Source organism: Cryptomeria japonica, chromosome 10 (assembly GCF_030272615.1).
Source record: "Cryptomeria japonica chromosome 10, Sugi_1.0, whole genome shotgun sequence".
In the NCBI taxonomy this organism is placed as follows: Eukaryota; Viridiplantae; Streptophyta; class Pinopsida; order Cupressales; family Cupressaceae; genus Cryptomeria; species Cryptomeria japonica.
In genome coordinates, this window is record NC_081414.1 from 748,841,530 (window position 1) to 748,863,266 (window position 21,737).

At 36.9% G+C, this 21,737-nt stretch overlaps 1 protein-coding gene across 2 annotated transcripts in view; it reads left to right on the forward strand.

Annotated features, from left to right (window-relative positions):
- Positions 1-326: 326 nt before the first annotated feature.
- Positions 327-21,737, forward strand: part of LOC131076046 (uncharacterized) — a 43,766-nt gene continuing 22,355 nt past the window's right edge. The window contains exons 1-4 of one of the 2 annotated variants that reach the window (XM_059213678.1): positions 327-1,022; positions 3,474-3,642; positions 6,310-6,478; positions 6,641-6,727. In XM_059213678.1, coding sequence (XP_059069661.1) covers positions 743-1,022; positions 3,474-3,642; positions 6,310-6,478; positions 6,641-6,727 — 705 coding nt within the window. In that variant the 5' untranslated portion in view covers positions 327-742. The remainder of the gene's footprint in view (positions 1,023-3,473; positions 3,643-6,309; positions 6,479-6,640; positions 6,728-21,737) is intronic. The other variant, XM_059213677.1, reaches the window with a different exon arrangement.

A 21,737-nucleotide genomic window follows, 5' to 3' on the forward strand; every position in this document is an offset into this window, starting at 1 on the left:
AGTTAAAATTTGAATTTGAATACTTAAATTTGAGATTTATTCCCATGAAAAATAAGATCAAACTTAAATATTGTAAAAATAAACTTAAATAAATAATAATTACAAAATAAAATAAAAAATATAAAAAATAAATCTGAATGACATATGATAGGTAGTGAATATCAGCAGTAATTATACTCGTAAATTCCTCTAAAAATGAAAAATGATAAAATGTCTGTTCATTACTAAGCATTAATTGAACTCGTAAATTCCTCTGCGTTTCTCGCACGCGGTTTTAAGTTCCTGGAAATTCTATAAAAGAAGAGCAAGAACGTCATTTCAAAACACGACGTGGCATCTTCTTTTAAATATAAAAGAAGATTTTTCTTCTCTCCCATACATTTTTCAGAAGCGGTGCACTGGAAGATATTCTTTTTCTGAAGTCATTTCAAAACACGACGTGGCATCTTCTTTTAAATATAAAAGAAGATTTTTCTTCTCTCCCATACATTTTTCAGAAGCGGTGCACTGGAAGATATTCTTTTTCTGAAGCGTTGCAATTGAAGATATTCTTTTTTCCGAAGCGTTGCAGATGGAAATTTTCTTTTTCTGAAGTGTTGCAGTTGAAGATTTTCCTTTTTTCCGAAGCGTTGCAGTTGAAAATTTTCTTTTTCTGAAGATTTTCACTTAAAGTATTCTTTATATGCAGTTGAAGCCTGCAATATTCCCTCTGCCATGCGATAATACTGCAGAAGAATAAAAAATGTCTTATGTTCCGCCCCACAGGAGAGCGCACTCGTCGTCTAAGCCTGAAACCCCTCCGCTCCCTGCTCAGAGACAGAATTATAAATCCAAATACCCGAAGCTTGGAGTTGACATAAAATATGCCAAGTCTAGCGTTCACAAGTGGTTTGCCGCTGATGAAAATGCCAATCCGCCGGATAATTTGCAGCTGGAGTTCAAACCCTTCGCAGGCGAATCATTTGCACATCTGCGAGACGAGAAGCTTTACACCATTTCAGTGAACCCCCATCCTTTAGACGGTATTAGCTTTTAAACTTTCAAGTAGTCTTGGACAGATTTGTATTTTACTTGTTTCCAGAGTATTGCTTTTATAATTACGAATTTCCAGCTTTAGAGGCCTCTTTAATCAGCATCCGAATTGAGATAGCCTCGGTCTTTTTCTTGACTTTTAATACGTTTAAAAAATATGGCAGCTATCTTTGTGGGAGACGATTCTTTCAGGGTACTGGCATGACAGTCATTTCTAAAATTGTTGTAACCTCAATTTTAATTTTTTATCTTATTTTCATAAGATTGATTCTGGAATCAACTGTGTGTATTTTTTGCGTCGATATTTCCCATTACACTCCGTAATCCATCAGTGTATAACAAAATTTTCAAGGCTACTTTAATGACAATTAATACTAAAATTGTTATAGCTTCAGTTCCTTTTTCTTGATTTTCTTTTTATTGTAATATTTCAGCAGCTGTTTTCTTTGAAACAAATCTTTGAGGGCTACTTCGATGGCTGTCTATTTTTAAAATTTAGCAACTATATCAGTGTGAATCTTTACTATGAAAATGATCTTTCCATTAACTTTTATTGTAACATTGTACTTTTGTTAAATATTTCTCTCATCTTCTTTTGAATCTATTTCCCCTCTTTCCATAGATATCCTCATATTATGTTTGTGAGTTTGATTTCTTTCCATTGACTTTTATCACTACTTTGTACTTTTTTAGCTGCACTTCTCATGCTCTTTTGAATCTTTTGTTCCCCTTTCCATTTTTCTTTGGTGGCTTCATCTATTTTTCCTTTTAGCTCCCACCTTTCTCCTAATAATCCTTTGGTTTTCATTTTGTTCTAGGGATCACTCCCAACTAACAACTTTTTTCCCTCTACAAGATCTATCCCTTGCCATAACTTTCTTCTATATGATCCCTTGAGGTCCAACTGTAGGTCCATTTCAGTGGTAATTAATTATAAAATCGTTACTCACAGATTTTTTTTCTTGCTTTTAAAGTAGTTATATAACTTAAAAGCTACAGACCAACAACAATAACAATTTAGGATTTACACTGAAAAGAAAAAAGGGGGAGAGGTGAGCCCAAACAGGAAATTTCCCATACCAAAATGAACCAATGACAGAGCCAAGAAGGGATCAAAATTAAAACAAGTTAATGTGTGTATACATTGTGGACTAAAGCATGAACACGGGGCAACAGCTGACTGTCTGCACCCAGTGCAAGCAACAGATCTGTATAAGTATTAGTCAGCTTGGTACACACATGCAAGGGGGTACACTATTTCATGGATTTATTAGTCAGCTTGGTACTCTAGCAAGTTTGAGGGAAGTCCCTTAACCGGGTCACATCTAGCAATGTGTTATGTAATCTATAACAGGATTGACTTTTAACTGAGCATACTCTAGAAGGGTATATTTCTTAGTGGGTTCAAAATCTTATTGATTTAGGCTAAATAAGACCTAGTGAAAATTTATCTTCATACACAATATGGTAGCAAAAGGTTCATAATTGCAACATTGATTTATAATGATAGTTACATTTAATTGATATAGTCTCGTTATTTTTCTTCATTTTCAGTTTGTTTATATAAATCTTACAGCTATGTAAGTTTGAAAGAAATATTTCAGGGCTAAATTAATGACAATCATTTCTAGAAACTGTTAATTCTTGTTTTGGCATTTTGGATTAATTGAGGGTAACTAGGAACATCACCTTTCCTAGATTGGTTCTGCAGGACACAAGCCTCCGTCCTACACCGATTATATGTCCTCCACAATATGGGTTGCCTTATTCCGGTGTGGTTATTTGAGGTCAGGTTGCTTTCTTAATGGATGCAAGTTTTACCACTACACCACAACCCTTTGGATTCCTCTGTTCTTTTTCTTGATTTTCAGATGATTTTAGAAATTTAGTAGTTATATCAGCGTGAAGATAATCTTTTGGGGGCTACTTCAATGGTAACTAAACCCAAAATGTTGTAGCCTCTGTTTGTCTGACATGATTTTTCATTTAATTTTTTTTTTAACAACCATGATGGTGTAATATAAATATTTCAGGATTTCTGCAAAGGTCATCGCTTATAAAATTGGTATAAGTATTTTCCTCAATATTCAGTTTTTTGAAAAAACCATATATTTGTTATGAATTATAATGGTAAATTTAAGGATTAGTGCTGAAAAGAGGTTTCATATTTCAGAGCTGTCATCCAGAAATTAAGTTTTGAATAAAAACCTATGATATTTGATGTTTATTCAAATTGTCTGTTCAGCATACCGAGACATCAAATCTTAGTGCTGAAAAAGAGGTTTTGTACAGAGTTGTAATGAACAAATTAGTTTTCAAAATTCAAGATTCTAACAGCCTCATTTTTGTCCATAAATTTCCTCCTTTTTCTTTTTTTTCTTTGGTCATCTCAATGGCAATCTTTATTTTGCACTAATTTTTTCCTTTCTTTTTTGAGTTAGATGTGGAAATTGATATGAGATCTCTTACAATCAATGAGACTCATCCATGGAGGTACACGCGGGAGAAGATAAAAGGTGATTTAAGAGAAGCTTTTGACAATGTTGAGAATTATGTCAAAATGTCAAAGCCATCAATTTCAGCTCGATTTGGGAAAATATTGTTTCATGGGTACACATTTTTTTCTCTTCACTAGAATTTTGCATAAATATCCTTCAATTCTGCAATGGTGCTTTCATTTGTTTTGCATATGTTGTTTTCCTTTCCAATTAGACAGAATTTTTAAGGCTTGCCTAAAATATAAATCTACTCTAAAGGGCAAAATATTGGGTTTTAGCTTATAAAAGCTTACTAATATCCTTTCTTATTGTAACAACTCTGAATAAAATTCACTTAAAAAGAATAGGAAAAAAAAATGTTGAGTGACCTATTTGTAAATTCTTAAGAAGAAATGTTTTCATGTGCACTGGTGACCAAAATGGGCCAATGGAACTCCAAAAGACACCTAGTTACAGTAACAAAGACTTAGGATAGAGGAAATCCTAACATAAAAGCTGACTAAAAGACAAACCAATGAACCACCTAAAATAGAGCACATCAATCAAGATTATAAAGTTAAAAGAATCAGTGGAGGCCTAGGTTGAAGATCCGGAGTGGGGATCCATGCAATCAAACATCACTATCAGATATTGAAGTAGAGGGCCTGTCATCATCATGTGGAATAAAAGGGATGGTAACATCATCTATATCATTGTAAAGGGGGCCATCCAGGATATGATAATGCTTAAAGGGGAATACACAGGACTGAGGACTCCTCGGAGGGAACAAACTAGTGATAGGTGTCCATCCTAATTGGTTGGGTTGTGGATGAAGGGAACTAAAATGTGCTCAAAGTTAAGTAGAGGTAGGTACCAGATTCCTGGTATGAGCAGCTCACATAGGAGGATGTTGTTGTACATATTCCTATGTCAACCAACTTCGTCAAATGGGTGTGTGATATTGCCAATTCTAGTAATAGGCTGATAGAAGGAACTGGTCAATGTAGTAGCTATAGATGTTCCCTGAAGTATTCAATTTGTAACAATGACAATCTTCTGGCTGTAAAGAGCTAATCATTGCCTATCAGAATTATGTATGAATGAGGAGAGGGAGTCTAAAGAATCTCTATGTAAGGAATGATACTGGCCTCAGATTTCATAATAAATAGGACATCTGAAATTAAACTCATCTTCTTTGCCCCCTTCCTGTGCAAAACAAAATTGTTAAGTCCTGTTAGCATTAGGTTTTGTTGTTAAGAAGAATAATCAATTACATATGCTCATGTGCCAATGCACTTTATATATGCATTTTTGTATGAGAATTCAGACAACATTATACTAATACTTAAAATAATTTTAGCATGCCCAAAAATGACCGACTTATTAATACATCCTGAATTGGCTAAAGTTTTGACTCTAAGGATGGTTTCTTTGCCTATACAAAGATTTTAGATTGTCACGTGTTTGAGAGTAGGGCATACTTTGGTACTTGTTGTCTATCTAGCAATTAGAATGCACTTTTGATCTTATTTATTAATCAATTAAAAATTAAAAAGCAGTGTTCTGATTAAATCAAATTAATTAAAAAATATGGTCAAATATGATTAAAGGTGCATTCTGATTGCTGGATAGCTGCTTCCTACTTTGGTATAGGTATCGGGATGAAGGGAAGTCTGACAAATCTGACAAAGAACACTTAGAAAAGTTTTGCATTTGAAATAAGCTTTGGGGAGTCGAGGAAGGGACAGAAGTATGACCAAATCCGAAAGTCTGAAAAAGATACTTGGGAAACTTTCAGAGGGCAATTGATCAGAGTGTTAGGGGTGACAGGGAACAAGTACCTGATTAAGGGAAGGCTGCAACTCCGACTACTAAAGACTTAGAGGAATTTTGAAGTGGGAGTCGAGGATTTCGGGAAGAAGCAAACGGAGTACTTTGTTCAAGGATGGTCCAATTTCTCTTTCCAAAAGACTAAGGCAAATTTTGGTAACAAAGACCAAGATTATGGAGTGAATATGGAAAGGTTACTTTGATGGCCTGACAAGGATGAGTGGAAGGCATGGAGGGATGAGGAAGTCTGAAAGTCTTGCAAGAATAAAATAGTCAAAGTGTTTTATTTAGGAATTTTGAGGATTGGGGCTTGGGGATGTTAAACAAATATTACAAAGGGAAGGACAAGTCCAATAGTATGGTGTTGCAAAGTATTTAAGCCACATGGTTGGATTTTGGAGTTTTGGAGAAACAATGGAGATGGTATGCTAGATAAGAGATGCTTGAAACTTTGGTGTTGAGAGACTTAGAAACATTTGGATTGCAAAGGATTATACTTTCGAGGATCAAAGAGAAGCAATATGATGGGATGGCCAAGTTTGAAAGCTCAGCAAACAAAAGACTTGAATCATTAATATGCTTTGAGGTTTGATCATACATGTCCTAGCACCATAATATGCTTGATGCTTATATTTGTTCCTGGTAATAGTGTAATTTTTGATAGAAACAATTTAATAATACTCTTTTAGATTGTTGATGTTTTTTCATCAAAAGCAAAAGATATAGATTAAGGAGCTAATGGATTGTCATCTATACTGCTAAAAGGGTTTTTAGTAGGTGGTCCAAAACTTAAGAGATTTTAATACTTTAATTTTGGCCATGCACGAGAAGTATTATAATATACAACATATTGCTTAAGAATCTTAATTATATTGAAATATGTGAATGCAAGTATGGTGCAGCTTAGATTTTAATTTTATCACTAATCATTGTGATGATGTGGTGGGTTCGCATGGAATGGATGTCTCAGCTCAGACATCCTGAAGAAAAAATTGAAAGGTGAAAGAGGTCTTCAAGATCCATTGAAGAAAACATTTGATACACACATTCCAAAAGATATTTTTGAAGCCCTTAAAGAAAGGAGCATTGCAGGTTTGGCCTCATCAACATTAAAAGAGAAAGTTGTGTATGTTATTGAGGTAATTATATCTTCATTGTACTAGCCATGGAAATATTTTGCTGAAAAAGAGGTGCTTTAGAGCAACAATTATTTAATTATTATGCTGTTGCAGTCTTGATATAATCTAATGCTTGGTTCGTAGTGATATGAGAAGTTAACTTAGAACATTTTACTAATGTAGGTTGAGGATAATTTGAATCCTGGTGTTGTTTTGAGGCTGATATGTCGCAAGAAAATTACAGATGATAAACAACTTGAACTCAAGAAGGTATGTATCTAGTGTTTCTTTTCTGCTTCTTTCATCGTTTTGCAAAATATCCCAACTTAAGTGCTATAATGCCTGCGATATAGATGTATTATCAAAAAGTAAACATGCTTATATCCTAGAACATGATTTTAGTGGAAATCACATTTTAACAAAGGGTATCTGTTGATGGATGAACTGAAGAAACTTCTATTTCATGTCTGTTGACGTGTATTTTATACACAATCATACACAGAATAAAATACCAATAGGCATCTTATCCTCTCTTGAGAAAATAGTCTCTAACTGCTGAAGATCTGCAAAAAGGATCAGTTAGGTAGACTCCAAGGTTCTTTTAGTAGGGTCTCTACGTGTGGACAAGCTTTTTTAGTGGTATGATGTGATTTGCTGTTTCCTCCAAGGGGTCTTACGCATTCTAAAGCTCGAAGATTTTACTAAACTAAAAGGAACTTTCAAAAAATAGCAAAAGATAGGGTTTAAAGAGGTCTAATCTAGCCTAACCCTATGAATGACTTAGTATGGACGAGATTTGGCAAGACTCAACCAACTTCAATTTTGCCATAAGATAACAACTCAATTGAAATTAGTGCGATCTTCTAAGGTAATATAATGGTATTCAATGCATCAAAGATCAAGGACACTACTACGAAGGTACATATCCAAGACACAATGATAATTGAAGATTAAGGACTCAAAGTGTTCTCCAGTCGACCACTCAAGGCGTTCCTACAATCAGCAAGAAGCGAGTGGTTTGGATTACGAATCCTACCAAATATCAAATCTCACACTTAGTCTTTCAAATTAACAAACTACTTCGATTGAGCACGATTCAAGTGTATCAAACAACCATGAAGATAACTCAAGAAATTTGCAACAAAACACCATAACTTCAATATTTTATTGATTTCCAAGTCATCATGTACAACAATTGCTTGAATTTCTCTCTTCAAGACTCAATCTTGCTACAAAATAAAATTGCTTCTAACTCTAATCTCTCTTACATCAACTATTGACTATTATCTGACTATTACTCTATTATCTATTACCCAATGAAATGAAAAATGGGGGTATAAATAGCATCCCCAGTTACAATGAAAGGTCCAGATTGAAAGTAAATCAACGGACAAGATCATGACACCTAAACCCTAATTAGGGTTTGTTACAAATGACCTCCTTTTTACTGAACAATATTAAATACATAGCCAAATATTAAATTCGGCACAAAAACCTAGGAGGTATCAACCAATGAGAAATAAGATGTCATGTCATCTGTAACAACCTTTCATCTAGAATCTTATTCCCTTTCCAATTTTCTTTCTTAGCATATGCAATGAATTTTGTCACGATTCCTTCGATTTCTGTGATTGGAATCTCGGGAAGATTCTTGATACTCTCTTCTAAGTGGATGACCTGATCGAATGCATCTAGAAGAGCTGCGTCCCAAGTAGGTTCAAGTTCCTTCGTTCTATCAATCAGGAGCATGTTGGCAAACATCTGATCATACTGCTCATCTGTAACATCTACGTCCTTGCGAAAGATGATCTTGATTCTATCCTCAAATTCTTGCATATCCACATCTGTCTCGACCTCGATCCTTCTGCCAAGAATGGTACGAAGTACCTCAAATACTCTGTCCTGGATCGGATTGATCACTTCCTCAAGTTGGCCACATCTAACACTGATATCCTCGAAGAGAACACTCTTTATATGGAGTAAGGTTGACCACTGAAATAAACTGTGAGAATCACCCTCCAAGATCCTCTCCTGCGCTAAAATTCTTCTGGATGTATGTCTTATTACTTTCAAGACAGGGATGATAACGTCCTTGGTATGGGCAAATGCAGCTACTGTTACCATCAATCTGTGGATTATCTCAAGAACTTGGATAGCCTGATGAATGATCTTCGTCAACCTTGTAACAAACTCTATGGCCACTGTATGAGATCTATCCATCCAACTACATGTACGCTGGACCAGGTTCCTGAATCTTTCTGCTTCATTGATCGATTGAAGGGGCAATGCCTGCACTGGTGATCTAACTGGATCCTGACGTCCCAAAGGTTCATTGATGTGACTGAAATATGTCCTCCATGCACCGACCTCTCTCTCAAGCTTTCTATTCTTTTCCACTTCTTCTCTAAGCTTGTCCTTCAATGCCTCAAATGTGTCGATAGCATCATCCATTGTTTGCTCTGCTGTGGATGGTCCTAACTCAATAGTCTGTATATCATAATCCTCTGCTAGGATCTCACCCTCATATTTGTCTGCTGCCGGTGTAGCTATCTGCAGTTTTCTGGATCCAGTCTCATCTCGAATCATCTTGGACATCTTTGTAGCCTTCTTCTTCTCTGTTATCACATGTGAACGTCCAACAAGGCTCTCTAAATCAATTGCACTGTCCTCGTCCTCTACTACGATCACCTTGGTTAATCTTTCCTTCAACCAATCTGGAATATTCGATCTTGTTTCTTGAACTTGAATTTCTTTATGTACTATTTCTTCTTGTCTGGGAGGAGATGTCATTTCATTATCTTCATCTAAATCATAGTCTTGGAGAGATCCATTCGATGAAACATGCTGTGCCTGTCCTTCCTCCTGCCTGTCATTCTGTACCATAGACTCCATGGACTCTTCCACTCGAATTGTTCTATCCTCTGGTCTGGAAGAAGTACCTGGTGTTTGATCTTTGTTGGCACCTTGCTTTTTCTTGAAAGACTCTTTCTTTTCTGACCTTTCTTTTCTCTTCGAACCTCTCGGATGGAGATTACCCTCACTGGCACATCGAAGGTTACCTTCACCCGAATTTCTAGGATTAGGATTGCCTTCACTCACACTTGCTCCACCTTCGGCTGGTTTCTCTTCCAAAGTAAAAGACATAGCTATGCCTTGTTCTCTCAACTTCTGATGCTGAACGTCTACCCATCTGCGAGTACAAGACAAAACTGGTGCCATCAAAGCGTCTAAATCCACGACCTCGGGCTCATTCCAATCCAACCTTATTGTTTTGCTTTCTCTATCATAGGAAGACTGGATATGCCTGCCATTGTCCTGAGCTTGGTCGGCCACTCTGTAAATCCTGCATTTCCTGATGAAATCCAAAGGCAATCTAGAATGTATCTTTCGTTTCACTTCAAGATCATCTAGGAGGTTCATCATAAAATCTTCAATTTGATGCTCATGTCTAAATCTTCTACCGACCGTCTCCTCTAAATGTCCATGTGGATCAAAACTCTCTCTCCAAGCAAAAGATGAAAAAGAATACAAGGCTAACTCCTTCTCTGCGTCATCCATGGCTAAGACATTAGGACATACCTCAATTGAATTACCCAAAATAATAGGTACTTGGACTCCATTCTGATGTCTGTGTCTGAATGCCTTCACATATGCTGCCAACTGCCTTGTTACTTCAAGTAACACAATTCTGTTTGTCGGATACCTCGGCAACATGTATGGTGGTAAAGGACATCCATGCACTCTAATGTAAGTGAACTTGGGAAACTGAATGAACCAAGCACCGTACCTCTTGATGAATTCCTGGGCGTCCTGAGATAATCTATTGTGAATCCCTCCTTGCAACGTCCTCGTGATGTTCATCGTGAAGGTATCATTGACTAACTTGTAGTTTTTCCCTGGCGGATGATGCAAGTAGGTATAGGATTCACAAGCTCTGACCTCGCCGGGTCCTCTTCCAATCACTCCTCTGTGAGGTAGTCCTGCGTACTCAACACTCCTGATCAAAGCATAGATGACGTATGAACTCATGTGGAAGGACTTAGTAGCCCTGAGTCTCCTCAACTGTACGTCTAAGCAATGGCTAATTATCCTAGCCCAATGTATTGTACCCTTTCCTTGAACAATCACCTGGATGAAGTAAAACATCCACTTCTCAAAATAGAAGGCATGAGGTGCTCCTGTAACTCGGTTGAGCATAGTAATCAAATCTCTGTACTCCTCCTGGAAATCAATCCTGTGCGGTGTGTTCGGTACCTTGCTTAGACGGGGACGACTCTTGAGTAGCCAGTTCTTATTGATTATGCTTAAGCAAGCATCTGGATCATCATCGTACACTGATCTGGCTCCTTCAATGCTCTTGTATATCATGTCCCTGTGCTCTGGAATATGGAAAGCTTCACTTATAGCTTCCTCTGAAAGGTACGCCAAAATGTTTCCCTCATTGGACACAATTGTCCTGGACTGTGGATTGTAGTGACGGGCACACTCGATCATCAACTCGTGGCACTGAATAGCTGGAGGAAAACCGGCCGCCTTGATGATGCCACTCTCTATTATTCTCCGGGCGACAGGTGATGGCTTGCCAATGTAAGGGACCTCTCGAAACTTCTTCGTGCTAAAGTTCCCCAAGTTTGTATCTCCAATGTTGCTCCACTTCGATACGATCTTGGTCTCCACTTCTTCGGTCTTCTGATCTTCTTTCATGAGAGCTGAACGGCTGGTGGATGCTCCCGTCTTCGGAGTCGCCATACCTACACACCATTTCATTATAAGAACTTGATTTTGCAATAAATAACATAGATTAGAGAGATAAGTTTTTAGGAAACGTCATGATAAGTCTCTAGAGTTATCATTTCCTAAAAAACAACGATTGAGCTAAGAGAACCAAAATTCAAAACTTCAAAATTTAAAATATGACGATGAATGAATAAAAGCAATAAAATCAAATCGCCATACCTCAATAGAGAGCTAGTTCTAGAATGCAAAAAGATAAAATTCGCCTAGGCAAAATTGATGTATAAATGATCTTCAAAGTTATCTCCTCAAAAGATCAACTTCGCCACCTTTGGATTGAACGTGATCTTCAAGTTCACCTTTGGCGTGGTCTTCAAATTCGCTCAAATGAAGTATCGCACCACCTTTGATGTAATAGCACCACCTTGGATTTGAATGGAATTCGCACCTCTTCAAACACACTTCGCACTATCTTCGCTTTCCTCAATTCGCATGTAGAAGGATAAAATAATGATATGAAAATAATAGTTTTCACCCCCCTATATATAGCGCTTGCATCTCTCCATTTACTAGGGCCGACTTGGAGATAAAACAATTTTTTAAAATGATTTTTAAATGATTTTTTAATTAAATAACAAGGCCGACCTCCATATATGAGCGCTCCAATTCGATTTTTTATTAATTAATTAATGATTAATTAAATGCCTTTCGTTTTAATTTATAAATTTCGATTTTTTAATAAAGGCAAAATAATTAATAAATGATCAACGCCATATTAAATGCTAATTTAAATAGGATTTTCAATTTTATCGAACTTAGCATTTAAGGGAAATTTGAAATGTTTATTTGGCGCCAAAATTATGAAAATGAAAGGGACGTACCTCATCGCCCTGGTCCCTTGGAGAGGGACAGGAGCGATCCATGATTTTGTCATGTTTTCAACGTTCATCTCCTTCCTTTCTATGTTCAATATCGATCATTTTGATGGGTCCTTCGAATTTGATTGCCTTTCATGTGCGCATAAGTGCCTTTGGGTGTTCATCGCCCTGGTCCTTGTCCAAAGGATAGGAGCGATCTCAATGTTTTCACGTTCAATATGCATCTTTGATCCTCGAACTTTCATTGTAGGGCGAATAACTTCATTGCTCGTTTCTTCTACGCTTGTTCCATTTGTTTTCGTGAAGTGTTCGGACATTTTAGAGGATCATCGCCCTTGTCCCTTGGAGAGGGACAGGAGCGATCCATGTCTTTCTCCTTAATCTTGGCAACTTTAAACTTCAATCTTCGTTGTGATGTCTTCCAAACGCCGTCCTTTACCTTGTTCATCCTCGCCTTGCCTTGACTGTGAAGGAATATGAGTGTTTTTGATGGGATCGCCTTGGTCCTTGTCCAAAGGACAGGAGCGATATGAGCTCTTTAACTTGATTAGCAACGTTTGGACGTTCAAAATTCTTGCATGTGATCTTCAAACGATGTCTCGAACCTTGTATGATCTTGTGGAGTTTTGACTTAGTACGCATTTGAAACAAAATGAAGAGTCCAAAGCAAATCGCCCTGGTCCCTTGGAGAGGGACAGGAGCGATATGGTCTCTATGTTCAACTTGATGATTATTTTACGTTCAAAATCTTTGTGTATCACCCTCTAATCATGCCATGGACCCTCTAAGACCTTACAAACCCTTGATCTTACGTAAATCTTGCATGAAATGGCCAATATATCCAACATCGCCCTGGTCCCTTGGAGAGGGACAGGAGCGATCCATCTCTTGTGGCCTTCATTTCATTTTGTCAGGTCCCAAATTTATATTCAACGGATTCGTCATGCTCTACCCCATTCATCCATGCCTTGATATCGTCTGCAACTTGGCAAGAAAATCAATTATAACAAAAATCGCTCTGGTCCCTTCCTGAGGGACAGGAGCGAACTGGGCATTTTGGGACCCTTGTGGACGTTTAAAAATCTTCAATTTGTATTCAATGAGTTCATCTCACGCTCTTCCTTGCCTTTGGACGTAAACTTGTCTTGATTTTTGCCTGGATTTTGCCCAATGAAGGACATCGCTCTGGTCCCTGGGAGAGGGACAGGAGCTATAAGGTACTTCGCCCTGGTCCCTTGGAGAGGGACAGGAGCGAACTTTGCATTCTGGACCATTCTCCTTTGTGATAGCACTTCAAATTATATTCATTTGGTAAAGCATCTTCCTTTGGACCTCTTCAAATCATCAAGTCAACGAAATCTTGCAAGGACAAGGCAAAATTTGATTTGTAGCTCCGGTCCTTCACTGAGGGACAGGAGCGATTTTTCCCCTGGAGGCATTTTGGTGCTCATGAAAATCTTCAATTTATATTCAATGGAAAGATCTCGCCGTTCTCCATCACTTCCAATTTGAAATTCGTCTTGACTCTGCAGGAATAGTGAGATATTTGAAAATGAGCTCTCGTCCTTCACTGAGGGACAGGAGCGATTTTGCTCCTACAGGCCAAAATAACATGATTTTTCACATTTTAACACTTCACAAGGCAAAAACAAATCATTTCCAATGCCCAGGACCAAAAATCAAAAAAGTCAAAATTTAGTCAAAATATTCAATCGGACAAAAATTCACACTTCACTCTCAACACTTAGACAAATTTAAGCTCTGCATCAACATTCCAATTGAACATTAAACCATTCTGGCGAATTCATTGCATTCAAAATTTGCATCCACACTTCACTCTCAACACTTAGACAAATTTAAGCTCTGCATCAACATTCCAATTGAACATTAAACCATTCTGGCGAATTCATTGCATTCAAAATTTGCATCCTAGAAAAGGAAGCTCAAAAGCTCTCAAAAACGACTGGATTTTGGCCTGAAAAGACAAAAATAAAAACCCTAAGGCTTGACCCTAAATCCAGACAACTAACTGACTAACAAAATCCTAAAAAAACGAAGCAAAAGGCGAGCAAAAAGAGGGGGTCCCCATTTGCGATGGGGCGATGTGTGAAATGGTCACAACAATGTCTTTGTCAACTTGATTTATATCTAATGTCTTGAAGGACTGCTGAATGTCAAGGGAAAATGCAAAAATGACGATTACTAGAAACATGCGGTGAATTTAAAAGTAATGAAAAATTTGTAAGATTGAGACATTTGACTATTTGACTAAAATGAGATTAGCACATTCTATTAAATAAAATAGAATGGAAATGAGCTATGTGGATCGTCCTTTCTCATTACAGAACATTGGTTCCTTAAAATCTTTACAAGGATTTCATAAGTAAAAGTCAATCTAGGATGATATCACATGCCATTTTCGATGCATTTGATTTACAACATTTTAACAAAATACTTTTGTTTAACATTACGATATTGTTTTGTTTCACATAGGTAAAGAAAATAGTAGTGAGAACTATTGTAGGATCCTAACGTGCATTATATTTGTCCTCAAACTTGAGGATTGTTTTGGGCCTAACTCTGTTGTGTCTTAACCCCTTCATTGGATTAAATTTTTAGAGCTCTTTTTTGTTGATTGTAAGTAGGAAGAAATGGCGGATTCCAATTGCCTTAGGCAACATTGGAATCCGCCCAAAGGGCTGGCCCCTCCTTCAACGTGTAGGGCTGGGCCCTATCTCTCATGGCACTCCCTAATTCCTCACGCCACACTCAAACGTGCTCCCATAAAATAGGGCCGACCCTATTCTATCAAGGCAATTCGCTCAAAAGGAAATTAATAAATTAAATTTAATTATAAAGCAAAAGACGACCTAACTAAGATCTTGCTCCACATATAAATAGATGACAACTTCACATTATTATTCACTAAACACAAGATCTCTCCATGTGAATTATACATTTGCCTAAATACGAAGTTTGAAGAAGGAATATTTGCAAATTATATCTGTCATTAAAGGTGCTAATATCAAGTGCAAATACCATCATAAGGAGGGTGAACTGTTCTAGATTCAAGGCACTAAGGTTGTAGTCCAGTCTCAAGCAAAGGTGCAGACTTAAGATGCAATAAAAGTGCAGATCTTGGGTGTGGACCTGATTGCTGGTTGGTGTGTTAAAGGGGCAGACTTGATGCTTATGAAAGTGCAGACTTGTGAAGATTTCATCAGCCCCAAGTTCAAACATCTCAGACATCTTGAAGTACTTGAGATAAGTGTTGTAATCATTATATGAATATAATCCATAATCAGATCTAAGGGTCCTTTCTGGCTGGGTTTTTTTTTCCTCCTAGGAGGTTTTCGTAGGGTAACCGTGTCTGGTTCTTATTTTTGTTCATTTCTATGTTATGCCTAAATCTAGAAATCTCTAAATCTTTCAGCTAATCAATCTAGTTAGAAACTAAATTTTGATTTTTGAGTTTATATTAATCTGAAAGTATTAAAATCAACATGGTATCAGAGATATAGGCTAGATCAACTTTCAAATTTCAGAATTTAGTACTCGTTTATTTCCAGATTGTTGTCTCATTCACAGGTCAGGTCAATTGGGCTGAAAGTTGAAGACAAGCTTGATGGAAATCTTAATTTTGTTACATGGAAGGTTCGAATCATGTTGGCTCTAGAGGAAGAAGATCTTCTTCACTTCATAGAAGCGAAAGAGCTAACTGAACCTACGAATGCAGCTGAGCTAAAACAATTCAAAAAGGATGCTGTCAAGGCTAGAAAGCTTCTCATTGATTTAGTTAAAGACCACCTAGTCACCTCTATTGCCTCATTTACTACTGCAAGGGAAATGTTCAGTCATCTACAAGGTACCTATGAAATTAACAATCTCAGTAGGGCAATTACTTTAAGACAACAATTACTTAATACCAAAATGTCAAAAGAAGATTCTGTTAGTTCTTATTTTATGAGAATTTCAGAACTAAAGAATCAGCTAGGTTCAATTGGACATAACATGGAAAACAAGCACCTTGTTATGATTGCCCTAAATGGTTTACCACACTCATGAGAATCTTTTATTCAAACCATAAGTGGTAGAACTGAGTTACCTACTCTTGATCGCCTTAAAAATGATTGCATTCAAAAAGAGTCACGCCTTATCACAAGGGGGCAACTCAAAAGTCCTCATGTAGATGATCAACACATGCTTGCAGCCCAATGTAAGAAAGATGGAAATTGGAAGAAACATTATCCAAAGAGAAATAGAGAATTCAGACCACCTAGTTCTCAACATTCTTGGAAGAAACCAAGAGATATCTCTCGTTCGATGTTTCAGATGTGACAAATTTGGTCACTATGCTAAAGAATGTCAGAATGATCCTACTCAAAGATAAGCCAACCTAAATGAAGTCTCAGAACAAAATGATGAATTTTTATTCATCTCTGCCTTGTCAAACAGCATACATACAAATAGTAATACATGGTTGATTGACAGTGGTGCTTCCAGACACATCATAGGCTACCGTGATCATTTGTCAGGCTTAGTAGAAAAGGATACCAGTCTTCACGTGGTAATTGGTGATGATGCTCAATATTCGGTAAGAGGTTCTGGCACTACTTTAAATTTAGACTCTGGTATTTCACTTCACCTGAGTGACATCTTGTTTGTTCCTGAAATTAAAAGAAACTTAATTTTCTTTTCTGCTCTAAAAGATAAAGGTTATCAAATTGCATTTTTTAAGGGAAAAGTACTTGCTTGGCGTAAGAAATCTAGTTTTAAATCTGTTCGTGTAATTGGTAATAGATATGATAGTTTATATAAGCTCTCTACTAACCCTATTCAAGCCCTCATTAATGAGGCTCCCGAATCCTGTGAGCTATGGCATAGGAGACTTGGACACTTACACTATCAAGCACTTCCCTCTCTTGAAAAGTTAGTCAAAGATATGCCTAAACTCAGTCAAATTCATGATAATACTTGCAAAGGTTGTGCTATAGGTAAAAATGTTAAAATCCCTTTTCATAAAAGTGAAAATAAAGCTAAAGATAAACTAGAACTTGTTCACTCTGATTTATGTGGTCCTATGTCTATAGCATCTCCTAGTGGATTTCTTTATTATGTAATCTTCATAGATGATTTCTCTAGGAAAACTTGAATCTACTTCCTGAAATCTAAAGAATCTGATGAAGTCTTAAGTAAACTCTGGTAAAAGAATTAAATGTTTAAGATTTGACAATGGAGGTGAGTACCTCCGGTAGCTTTTATGATTTTTGTGTTGAGTCAGGAATTAAGAGGGAGTTTTGTGTTCCATACAATCCTCAGCAAAATGGGGTTGCTGAAAGGAAGAATAGAACTATTGTTGAGGCTGCAAAGGCTATGATTCATGATCAAGATTTGCAGACCTTTCTATGGGTCGAGGCTTCTAGAACAACGGTATATATTCAAAATAGATGTCCTCACCGTGTTCTAAAGAACATGACTCCTGAAGAAGCTTTCACAGGATCCAAACCGGACATCAGTCACTTCAAAATTTTTGGAAGTCCTGTTTATGTTCATGTGCCCAAGGAAAAGCGAACCAAGTTGGAGCCCTCCAGGAAGAAAGGCATGCTAGTCGGATACAGTGAATCCTCCAAGGCCTTCAGGATCTATATTCCAGGTCAAAGGTATGTTGAGGTAAGTAGGGACGTTACTTTTGAAGAAGATATTGCTTTTAAGAAATCAAAAGGTTTTTCTGTTATTGAAGAAGATATTGCTTTTAAGAAATCAAAAGGTTTTTCTGTTATTGAAGAAGCTAATGACAATCAAGATATGAATGTTGATACTAACCCCGAGATTCAGAGGGAGCTTGTTGAACCTCCACCTCAAGAAGAACATAATGATCCACCAGAACCTATGAATCCCACTGACATACCTAGTGACATTGTTGTTACCAAAAAGAGGCCACTTTGGGTAAGAAACACCATTCAAGAAGCCGAAAGATTTGCTTCTCCTAGTGGCACTTTCCGAGAAACCAAGAGACCTCAAGTATTCTCCAACTACGTTGCATTGATGTGCAATCTCATTGAATTTGAACCTTGCAATGTTGAAGAAGCCTTGAACCATCATGCCTGGAAGCTTGCTATGGATGAAGAGTATCAGTCAATCATCAAGAATGATGTTTGGGACATTGTGCCCAGACTCAAAGGTAAATTTGTTGTTTCCTCTAAATGGTTATTTAAAATTAAACATAATCTTGATGGTAGTATTGAAAAATATAAGGCTAGATTTGTAGCTCATGGTTTTTCTCAAAAGGAAGGCATAGATAATGAAGAAACATTTGCTCCTATTGCTAGATATACCTCTATTAGAACTATAATAGCTATTGTTGTTGCTAGAGGTTGGAAGCTACATCAAATGGATGTTAATACTGCTTTCCTTGATGGTGTCATTGAGGAAGAAGTCTATATTGAACAACCTGAGGGTTATGAGATTCAGGATAGAGTAACTCATGTGTGCAGATTGAAGAAAGTCCTGTATGGCCTCAAACATGCCCCTCGTGCTTGGTATGAAAGAATTGATAAATACTTGTTAAGTTTAGGATTTTGTAAAAATGATGCTGACTCTAACATCTACTTTAAGTTATCCAATGATGAAATGCTAATTCTAGTTCTATATGTGGATGATTTATTTCTTACTGGTAAAGATGAACTTATCATTAGATGTAAAAAATAACTAGCTTCAAAATTTGAAATGAAGGACTTAGGTCTAATGGATTATTTTCTAGGTCTAGAAGTATGGCAAAGATCTAACGAAATTTTTCTAAGTCAAGGAAAGTATATTATTGATATTTTGAAAAGATTTAGAATGATGGATTGTAAACCTATGTCTACTCCTATGGAATCTAACTTAATAGAAGTTAAGTGTTTTTGTAGCTAATTCTGATTTTGCAGATCCATCGGAGTACACGCAGTTGATTGGATCATTGATATATCTAGTTAACACTAGACTAGACATATGCTTTGCAGTGAATGCTCTTAGCCAGTTCATGAGAATGCCCAAACATGTTCATCTTGTTGCAGCCAAACACATCCTAAGATACTTGCGAGGCACAACTGGTTATGGGTTGAAGTATCCACTTAACACTTCAATAACCTTGGAAGGTTATTCAGATGCACATTGGGCTGGAAGTGTCAAAGACAGGAAAAGCACTTCCGGCATTTGTTTCAGCTTAAGATCCGCAGTGATCTCTTGGGCTTGCAAAAAACAATCTTCATTTGCACTAAGTACTGCCGAAGCTGAGTATATTGCAGCAAGCGTAGCTTCTAGAGAAGCAGTGTGGCTTCGTAAGCTTCTTGCTCGGCTGTTTGGTCAGCCTTGGGATCCTACAATTATTCATTGTGATAATCAGAGTTGTATCAAAATGTCTATCAATCGAGTGTTTCATGACAGGTCAAAACATGTGGAAACTCATTATCACTTCATTCAAGATATGGTGCAAAGAGACGCCATTCAGTTGAAGTATGTTAGCACTGATGAGCAGGCTGCAAATATTCTTACCAAGCCTCTGTCAAAAGTGAAGTTTGTGTACTTCAGAGACAGACTTGGTGTTTTGGAAAATGAAACCCTGATTGAGAGGGAGTCTCAACCTTAGGGATACATTGTGTTGTATCAAACCACCCTTTGCGGGCAATATAAGGTGGTATTGTAATCTTCTTAGGGAGAAGAGTAATTGTTAACCATCCTTTGCGGGCAATGTAAGATGGTAGAAAATATCCTTTCCACCCTCTATGGGCAATGTAAGCTGGATCTAGTCTATGCTTGTGTGCGAGTTGGAAGATTATGTTATGTAGTTCCATTATATGCTTGTGTGCAAGATGGAAGACTACAATATTCTGATTATGTAATCCATTCTTTGCTTGTGTTCAAGATGGAAGATTATGGTTATGTTTCTCCTCCCTAATTAAGAGGGAGTGTTGATTATAATTAGGAAGGAATGGCGGATTCCAATTGCCTTAGGCAACATTGGAATCCGCCCAAAGGGCTGGCCCCTCCTTCAACGTGTAGGGCTGGGCCCTATCTCTCATGGCACTCCCTAATTCCTCACGCCACAATCAAACGCGCTCCCATAAAATAGGGTTGACCCTATTCTATCAAGGCAATTCGCTTAAAAGGAAATTAATAAATAAAAGTTAATTATAAAGCAAAATCCGACCTAACTAAGATCTTGCTCCACATATAAATAAATGACAACATCACATTATTATTCACTAAACACAAGATCTCTCCATGCGAATTATACATCTGCCTAAATGCGAAGTTTGAAGAAGGAATATTTGCGAATTATATCTGTCATTAAAGGTGCTAATATCAAGTGCAAATACCATCATAAAGAGGGCGGACTGTTTTAGATTCAAGGCGTTAAGGTTGCAGTCCAGTCTCAAGCAAAGGTGCAGACTTAAGATGCAATAAAAGTGCAGATCTAGGGTGTGGACCTGATTGCTGGTTGGTGTGTTAAAGGGGCAGACTTGATGCTTATGAAAGTGCAGACTTGTGAAGATTTCATCAGCCCTAAGTGCAAACATCTCAGACATCTTCAAGTACTTGAGATAAGTGTTGTAATCATTATATGAATATAATCCATAATCAGATCTGAGGATCTTTTTTGGCTTGGTTTGTGTTTTCCTCCTACGAGGTTTTCGTAGGGTAACCGTGTCTTGTTCTTATTTTTGTTCATTTCTATGTTATGCCTAAATCTAGAAATCTCTAAATCTTTCAGCTAATTAATCTAGTTAGAAACTAAATTCTGATTTCTGAGTTTATATTAATCTGAAAGTATTAAAATCAACATTTTTGCTTCTTTTGCTTTGACAATTGGTTCTCCTAATGGTTAAAACAATTTTTGTCATGTCCCCTTTTTAAATAAAATTTATTGGGGACCTATTTTCTGATTTTGTGTAGGCTAAGGTATAAGTTAGGGAAACAATTAATAATTTTATTTTAAGTTGGAGCCAATAATTATATTTTATAAGGACAACTTAAATATCATTACATCATGAGGCCTTGTGTAATATTTATTTGAAAAACTGTTTTCTAGATGCTTTGGAGGGAGTTTTTAGGAGAGAAAAGGAAATCCAAATTGGGGGGCTGAAATGAATTTATAAAAGAATGGAAAATTAATCAAAGGCCTTATCTAGTTTTGTCATTGCAATTAAATTCTTTTCTGAAGCTTGAGCACTTGTGTTCATCTTCCCATTTGAGGATGAAACCCTTGGTGTGTGGAAATTTGAAGGATGAAAATCCTCTTGGTTTCAATCTGGTATTGGAGAACAAAATCCTCTTATCCAAGTGAGATGATTCAATTTAGCATTTGCATTTGTGTTGAAAGATTGAAGTCATTTCCAGTTTTCAGTTTTGTTATTGAGATTTTTTGTGGTGTTGAAGTTTGCAGATGAATCCAAATTTTTAGAAGGAAGAGTTCTATTAATGATATCTTATGGAATCAGATGTATTTGCTGCTAGGCAACAAATATTAATCACTTCTGTTGATTTTCCTATCAATACCCACTTTCAACATTGTTGTACCTCCTACAAGCTATCACAGCTGTTATAATAAGTATTGGGGTTGCTGTACATATTTCTGAGTCGCCCTACCATCTTATATCCGGTCAAACCATGTGTTCCAGGTGTTAATC